The 8,649-nt window shown below is 51.4% G+C and overlaps 1 protein-coding gene across 1 annotated transcript; it reads left to right on the top strand.

Annotated features, from left to right (window-relative positions):
• Positions 1-472: 472 nt before the first annotated feature.
• LOC119090492 (40S ribosomal protein S27) lies at positions 473-6,512 on the top strand. The gene is made up of 4 exons (XM_037213312.1): positions 473-532; positions 3,777-3,885; positions 4,385-4,495; positions 6,280-6,512. The coding sequence occupies exons 1-4, from the start codon at positions 527-529 to the stop codon at positions 6,306-6,308; spliced, it is 255 nt and encodes an 84-aa protein (XP_037069207.1). The 5' UTR covers positions 473-526; the 3' UTR covers positions 6,309-6,512.
• Positions 6,513-8,649: the final 2,137 nt, after the last annotated feature.

The following is an 8,649-nucleotide window of genomic DNA, read 5'->3' as shown; positions in this document are numbered from 1 at the left end:
AAACATGCCCTCCATGCATCAAAACTGGACCCCCGTTCATTCAGGAATGTCTCCTGAATGCAAAAAAAAAAACACAAGCAAACAAGGCCCATAAGCAATGGAGACGACCCCTTAGCTGCAAGGATTCTGATGACCCGATCAGGTCCCCTGTTGTTCAAAAATGTGGCCGTGTCACTGACTGCCAGTGCATCGATTATTCGACTTGGCGCCCGGATCATTCCGCCAACGTTGTGCAATGCAAAGCGTATCGTGTTGTACATGTCGCGATGTTATAAGGACCTTCGACGAGCCTAACTGTCCTAGTCTTCTGGAATCATTGAGTGGTGGTGCGGCTTTCTGAGTGAAATTTACCTATTTATAAAATCTGAATGTTTATTACAATTTCCGAGGGCTTAGGCCTGTAAGCACCTCTTTAGCGTTTTAGTGGTGACGATCACGAGGAGAAGTCTAACAAATATTATTTTCGTTTCAGGCACCGCTGCCGGAAAACGTTCTTTCCGGTCGCTGCGCACCAGCAGTCGTAAACATGCCGGTGAGTACTGCGAAATATGGTTAAAAAATGTGTGTTCCGGCGCCTGAATTGTGCTATTATTTATGTACTAGGCGTATCAGTATCACCGGCGTTGGTGCAGGTTAATGCGTGCCTTGGCTTTTCAGCGGTGGTTGTGTGAGGTCCGCTAAATGTGGAGAGTGTTTTGATGAGTTCGAGATGTGTTGGGTGGGCTATGCGTAGTGGTATGCGATTAAGGGAATGCACGTACATTGGCAGTGCAGGGAAGGGTCACGTTTTTAATTCTGCCAAATTAAGGTATGGATGCCGTGTCTTGAGTACTTGTTGGCAGTGAATAAAATGGAAGTATGTTGGGTGATAGAGATGCAATATTAACTGGCATGCATATGTTCGCTGGTGGGACTGGCACCAAAATTCTCATGCTCCAGGGCTGTCATGAGGGCAAGCAGAAATTTGTGGTTGTGGCATGGCTTCATTGTGCCCAGTCAAGCATGTTATGATTGGTCCTGTTTGCACAAATGTGCTCAATTTGAGGACTGTTTGAATAACTTGCTACAGGGATCATTGCTTCTGGGGAAGGAGCAATCCAGCTCAAGCTACTTGGAGTTTCGGCATGAGCATTATAGAGATGCTATTAATGTATGCTTGCCTCTTGCATTTTCACAGGTGCAACATGACCATTGTTATCAGTGCACCCTGAAATATTCATAAACATGTTCCATTCCTGGGCTAGGGCAAAACCTATACTAGGCTTCCTAGCTTGTGGAGGTGGCTCAAGGCAAGGGAGAAAGAGGGTGAGGAAGATGATAATTTAAGCCTTTGTCTTTGTAATTTATTTTACCTTGTCTACATACTTGTGAAGACATGATGTTTATAAACTACCATTGTTTTTTTTTGCTGTATATTAAGTTTGAAAAAGACTTCATGATAAAAATGTTAAACTAAAGCAATCTTTTTAGATTGATTGTTCTGTAATTTTGTGTATTGAAGCATTGGCAAGGCCAGAATTTTTGGAGCTTTCCAGGTTTTGAGAAACTTGTTAAAAAAGGATGCAGAACTGCATTATTTTGTTATCCAACCAGCCTTATAACTTGTCAGTCAGTATTCAGCATATCCTGACTTGAGTGATATTGATTATGTATGGTTTTGGTGGGGGCTATTACCAATGAGAAATGAGTAACTAAATTCATCCTTATTCATCTGGAATATCAGTGGATGCATTATAGCCATGAGATCAGACTAGAGAAGATTCAGGTCTTTATACCAAAGGTAACCTCCATGATGTGCATTTGGATCCGTGGCTCAGCTCTGAATGTGCAGAAAATGCTGGAGCATGGATTTGTGCTTTGACGTTGAAGTGTATTGCTGGCATGTTTGGTTTCTTATTCACCATAGTTTCATTATGCTCCAAAGTCTAAGCTTGATGTGTAGTTTCATGTAAGTGGAGATTTATTTCTATGTATGTTTATGTTGATAGATGTGACAGAGTGTCATACCTTTTTGCTTTGTGTTTTTATGGTTGCCCTGAAGCCATCATTCTTACCTTGGGTATTAGTGATGTATTTATGATGTTTGACCAGGCAAGTGCAATCATTAACAGCTTAGTTACATGTTTTAATTTATCTGCAGTGCTTCAAGTGTTGACTTTGTTGTTAATTGGAGTTAACGGGTGTGCCAACTGCGGTGGTCATTTGACGCCCACAACAAGGCCTTAAGTGTGGCCAGCAGTGTGCTGGTGTTTATTTCACCTAACGAGCTCATAGATTTTAGCATGCAAGGTTTTACAATTAAAAAAATATAATGCAGCTGTGGTAAATGACCCATTACACAAATATAATGCCCCAAAGAAAACAATGGATCTTGGTATCATAGTTAACATGCTTGGGTGAGGGGGGTCAAATTAACCCCCAAAAGGTGTTTTCAGAATGGTTTCCGAACGGCGTGGTGCAGCGACGCCAAGTTTGGCATTGTAGACCATTGAATAGCAGATTGTTTGGCATACAAAATTGAGGTGCGCCTGGTAAGGTCACTGACCTATGGCAGGTCCAAGGTCATAGTTTCAGCAAAGTCAAGTTCTAGGGAATCCTTCAATTTTAGGTAACATTGGTGGGTTAGATGGAGCTATACATGTCTGTCATGCTTTTAAGGCATCACCACAAGTGTTGAATGAGCAAATTACATTGATCTAAGGTCAGTTATGAAGGTCAGAACAAGGTCAAAACTAACCTGCTTTATTATTCTAGGGCTTGCTGTATGTGATAGTATCTGGTGCTCATTTTGAATTCAGTGATAGCAGGAACTGTATTATAATTATACATTGTCCATGGACTTTTTAGAGTTCCAAGCAGGCCATTGACCTAAAATGACTGAGGTCAATGTTTTGTTTTTAGAAACATGCTGCCTAGCATAATCTTTGTTGCTTATTCAAATGCAAAGCTCAGAGCAGTCTTGAATGATTTTGGTCATCACAGCCTTCAAAAGGTCAAAAAGGGTCACTGACCTTAACTGGGCATGTAGTCTTTTGCTTAGAAGCAGTTATCTAGGTTCTGGGGGCACTTTGGAGACCAACCCAGAATTGGACCTTGTTTGACCCAGAGGTTATGACCTATGAATGTCAAACTTTGACCTTGGTGGGTTCACGTATACGTCAACACACCCGGTGAGTTTGGTGTTCTTATAGTTTCCGAGATCTGGGGGTCAAATTGGCCCCTCCCTCCACCCGAGCGAGGGGTATCTAGCTGGCCATCCAGGCGCGTGTTAAAGTATGCTTTAAATTACCGGTGTTGCAGTGCAAGTTACCGTCTTAGCACCAAGATAGGGATTACAGTGATGTACCCTTCAGGACTGGAATGAGGTGTTTTGATCTAAACAGCATAAGATAAATTATGTAATCAACAGGTTGAAAAAATCTCTGCAATGCAAGCATTGCCACACAACATTGTAAACCATCAGGCCGGTCTATAAAATTGGCTCTTAGTTTAGAGCAGTCAAATATCTCTTGGAGCATGAAAATAATTATGTGATGTTGAATTGTGACATTTTGATAGGAACAAGTTTGGATAATCACCAGCTCATGTAAGCATTGATGCATGCAATCATCGAAAGATATGAGGTTTAAGAAAACAAGCAAAAAAACTCAGCATGCATGCCTAGTACATAAAATATATCTCAGTAGTAAGTTTTTTCTAGGCATGATGGGGATTGATTTGTTTTGGCACTGGATTCTGTGAAATAGCTGATGCATGCATGTTTTTGTCTATTCCAGCTCGCTAAAGATTTGCTGCACCCCTCTGCGGAGGAGGAAAGGCGCAAGTGCAAGGTCAAGAGGCTTGTTCAGCACCCCAATTCCTATTTCATGGATGTCAAGTGCCCAGGTATGTATGCCAGTGCTGCAGACCACAGGCCATTTGTGGCCTGTCTAGGCAGGGCAGCTGCATATGCTCAGCAGCCCTGCCAAAATTACCCCCTGACTCACCTTTTTTGGGTGCATGGGGAGGCAGGGGTCTAACCAACTGAACCATCAAGATAGATGTTGTAGATGTGAAATTTTGTGCAAGCACATGGTTGATTGTGACCATCAAATGTGTGTCCATTGAAGGCCATTCTCAGTAGTTTGCACACTGGGGAATCAAACTTTGTACCATTAGTCTCCCAGGTGTGCATTGGCTAACACTGGGTGTCAAAAGTGCAGCGGTTAACATTTATTACTTATAATTTGAGCAACATAATTTGCAGTCTTGGCAGCATCAGTCCCTCATTGGTCTTGTCTAATTCATACATGTCCACACCTTTTGACCCGTTGCCTCGTGGGTCGATCTCTGAGTCGGGTGTCGGCGACGTCGGGTCTCATTCTCTGCTGCGTGCTGCTGGCAGGGTGCTACAAGATCACGACAGTGTTCAGCCACGCCCAGACGGTGGTGCTGTGTGTGGGCTGCTCGACCATCCTCTGCCAGCCCACCGGCGGACGTGCGAAGCTCACCGAAGGTACGGGCGCCCTCCCACGGCCGGCCGCTGCCGGGCCCAGCTGCTGCAGTGTGCTGCAGTACCGGGCTGCCTTTGGGAGGCGGGAGGCGCGTGCTGCGGTGCCGGGCTGCCCTCGGGAGGCGGGAGGCGCGTGCTGCGGTGCCGGGCTGCCCTCGGGAGGCGGGAGGCGTGCGCCGCGGTGCCGGGCTGCCCTCGGGAGGCGGGAGGCGCGTGCTGCGGTGCCGGGCTGCCCTCGGGAGGCGGGAGGCGTGTGCTGCGGTGCCGGGCTGCCCTCGGGAGGCGTGCGCCGCGGTGCCGGGCTGCCCTCGGGAGGCGGGAGGCGCGTGCTGCGGTGCCGGGCTGCCCTCGGGAGGCGGGAGGCGCGTGCTGCGGTGCCGGGCTGCCCTCGGGAGGCGGGAGGCGCGTGCTGCGGTGCCGGGCTGCCCTCGGGAGGCGGGAGGCGCGTGCTGCGGTGCCGGGCTGCCCTCGGGAGGCGGGAGGCGCGTGCTGCGGTGCCGGGCTGCCCTCGGGAGGCGGGAGGCGCGTGCTGCGGTGCCGGGCTGCCCTCGGGAGGCGTGTGCCGCGGTGCCGGGCTGCCCCCCGGGTGCGGGAGGCGCGTGACGCCGGTCGACCCTGCGATGGCTCCCTTGCTGCATGCGGAACGTCTCATACGTGTGACGGGTATGGAGACTGGTCTCATGTGGTTACGCGGATGTTATCGGCTTGGTACTCCTAGCTCGGTTTTTTTCTTGTGGGATGATTTTCGAAGATGGGCGTCGGTGGAATGCAATTCATATTACTGGCTGGAGTGTCTGGATTTTTCGAAAGGTTGTTTAAGTTGTAGAAACGGATCCTAGAAAACAATGTGATCTTGACTTCCCTGCATGAAGACTACCGCTGTGCCGGACCCACTGCTGGGACCAGTGCTGCATTGGAACTGGTCAGCCAGCTTACCTTCTAGGAATACGGCCAATGTGATGGAGTGTCGTGATGACAGACTATGCATCTTCATTTTCTCATTCCTCTTCCGGTTAAGTGAGGAGGTTTGCTAGGAGAGTCCATGGAGAAGGTTTTTTACTGCAATGCGCCCGGTTCTGACCTTTTTCAAAGGCTGCAGCGGGCGTTCTGGATAACTCCAAATTAAATTTCACCCAGCCGAGGTTTATCAGATTGTCCCTCGAACCCGACAGAACTAGGGGTTGACACCGATGGGACGTTCTACCATCCGAAGTGTGGGTGCAGTTTGTTAGAGTGTGGGATATTTTACTTAAATGATTTGTTGCGTGCCTGGGCCAAGGCTGTCGAAAAAGCCCGTTTTGTCAAAGCACAGGCGGCTCTGTCGTCAGAATGACACTGGTGGTGCATGAGTTGCGCCGCCAAGCCATCCATTCGGCGCCTGTGATCGTATTTAGTTGCAGTGCAACGACACTGCGCTTCTGAATGTGGTATCCATGGCAACACACTCCCTTAATGCTTTGTTGTTGGGAATGTAGTCCCGCAGCCTTAACATTGGCTTGGTTTTTGTTTGACCAACTGCCTCAACTTTGCTACATTTGTTGCCGTGTTATCAGACACCTCCACTTGTCCTTTGGTGCAAATCAGATTCACGTAACGACCATGAATGCCCGCGTGATCCTTCAGAGTAAACATGGTTTGTAACAAAGGACTCTTGCCATACCATCGCCTCATACCACCCAATTTGTATCGAACTACGTGAATGCCGTCAAATGTTACTTGGTCGACTTGCTCGCTATGCCATTGCAGTCATTTGCTTCAACTAATGCACTCCTCTCCTTCCGTTTCAGGTTGCTCGTTCCGGCGAAAGCCAGTTTAAGCTTACACTATGATTGAATAAAGTGCGGTGCACGCGAAAGGGACTTTTGATCCTCATATCTGTGCGACATCAGTGAACGGAAAGGACGACTTGAACTGGATGAAGCGTTTCCGCGCACACAAGTGACCCGTGCGCATTATCTTAACCACCATTTTCGTTGGCGTTGGTTGGGGATACGAAATAAAGATCAATACTACACCGCTTGCGGATTGCTTTTGCGCGCATTTGTATGGCCTTCGTCTCCGGACTGTGTGGTCGATCTTCAGGCGTTACGCTTCAAAGCGATTTATAGAGCGGGCAAATCTTCCTGTTCTCGTGAAGTTGACGTGGTTTAGGAGCGGTTCGACGTGTCCCGAAGACCAAGTCACGGGGGTCGATCGGAAGAGAGCAGGCATATCGGCCGCAATATCACCAGCCATTGGCGGTCAGGGCACACCATACCTTTTCTCCGGCGAACTCCGGCGTGTCGGCCATGAGCATGCAGCAACCGCCAAAGCGTTCCATACATTCCAGCCGATTGCTTCTCAAGGCGGCGGGAAAGGCCAGTAGTGTACGGATAGTGCAGTGGATAACAAGCTTCAAGGCGGTGAAGAAGATGTAGTAGGGTAAGGATAGTGCAGTGGTTAACGAGCCCGCGTTAAGCACTGCGCGTTTGGGGAACTGGAGGTACGGTGTTCGATTTCCCACGGTGCCCGCTGCTTCGCTACCAAGGTGGCGGCATGCAACGCCATATGGCCTCCGCAGCTGAGTGCGTCGTAACCCTCCCAACGACAATGACGGGGAAGACCAGGAGCCAAAGCGGTGCGAGCACACCGCGCTCCCACCACACGTCTGCTGCGGCGGGAGCTGGGGCGATCCGCGGCCGCTCCTCCCACACGACTGCTGCGGCGGGAGCTGGGGCGATCCGCGGCCGCTCCTCCCACACGACTGCTGCGGCAGGGGCTGGGGCGATCCGCGGCCGCTCCTCCCACACCACTGCTGCGGCAGGAGCTGGAGTGGTCCGCGGCCGCTCTCACTACATGACTGCTGCGGCAGGAGCTGGGGCGACCCGTGTCCACTCTCACCACACGACTGCTGCGGCAGGAGCTGGGGCGATCCGCGGCCGCTCCTCCCACACCACTGCTGCGGCGGGAGCTGGGACGGTCCGCGGCCGCTCCTCCCACACGACTGCTGCGGCGGGAGCTGGGGCGATCCGCGGCCGCTCCTCCCACACGACTGCTGCGGCGGGGGCTGGGGCGATCTGCGGCCGCTCCTCCCACACGACTGCTGCGGCGGGCGCTGGGACGGTCCGCGGCCGCTCCTCCCACACGACTGCTGCGGCGGGAGCTGGGACGGTCCGCGGCCGCTTCTCCCACACGACTGCTGCGGCAGGAGCTGGGACGGTCCGCGGCCGCTCCTCCCACACGACTGCTGCGGCCGCTGCTCGTGGCGCCGGGGCGGCTCACTAAGCGCGGGGTAAGCTGCGTCGCGAATGAGAATGTGAAGGTACTCGGCCGCATGGACAGCAAGGCACAGTTGAGATATCCGTGTCCATGTTTGCACAAACACCATCGACCTCGCCGTAGTCAGGCGCGGGCGCCCGGGAACGGCCCTTCTGCGGGCGCGGGCAGGGGCCGTCCCACGCAGTCCTGTGAGGTGATGGAGACTGGTGAAGGTGAGTCGAGCCCACAACGGGTACCCTGTTTGGTGACCGTGGCTTACAGGACTCGACCGAAAGGTTTATAGGTTTGACAAATTTCTAAATGTTAGAATTCACGTCGGCAGAATGTAGTGGCGGTCGTAACAGACGGGGTTACGACCGCCACTGAATGGTGGCAGTGATCGTCAGCGCTTAACGCTGTCGGGTGACCTTGAGAAGTAACGTTTGCACTTGCCCCACGCCTGGTTCCTAGGCATCTCCGGAATGCAGGATCAAGCGGCGGCTGGCCGGGGTTGTTTTGATCCAGACTGGTGGCATCACTAGGACTAGGCTCGTCAGGCAGCAGCCAGCGGCCTGTTATTGCTTTGATCCAGACTGGTGGCATCACTAGGACTAGGTTCGTCAGGCAGCAGCCAGCGGCCTGTTATTGTTTTGATCCAGACTGGTGGCATCACTAGGACTAGGCTCGTCAGGCAGCAGCCAGCGGCCTGTTATTGCTTTGATCCAGACTGGTGGCATCACTAGGACTAGGCTCGTCAGGCAGCAGCCAGCGGCCTGTTATTGTTTTGATCCAGGCTGGTGGCATCACTAGGACTAGGCTCGTCAGGCAGCAGCCAGCGGCCTGTTATTGCTTTGATCCAGACTGGTGGCATCACTAGGACTAGGCTCGTCAGGCAGCAGCCAGCGGCCTGTTATTGCTTT

The sequence above is a fragment of the Pollicipes pollicipes genome, unplaced genomic scaffold, assembly GCF_011947565.3.
Source record: "Pollicipes pollicipes isolate AB1234 unplaced genomic scaffold, Ppol_2.1 Scaffold_3087;HRSCAF=3621_pilon_pilon_pilon, whole genome shotgun sequence".
Classification (NCBI taxonomy): Eukaryota; Metazoa; Arthropoda; class Thecostraca; order Pollicipedomorpha; family Pollicipedidae; genus Pollicipes; species Pollicipes pollicipes.
This window is presented reverse-complemented; position numbering and strand designations above follow the sequence as displayed.

Bases quoted from the DNA above. Each gene is read 5' to 3' on its own strand.
- LOC119090492 (XM_037213312.1), top strand. The intron at 3,886-4,384 runs GTATGTATGCCA...TGCTGCTGGCAG, and splicing joins CATGGATGTCAAGTGCCCAG to GGTGCTACAAGATCACGACA. The intron at 4,496-6,279 runs GTACGGGCGCCC...CTTCCGTTTCAG, and splicing joins ACGTGCGAAGCTCACCGAAG to GTTGCTCGTTCCGGCGAAAG.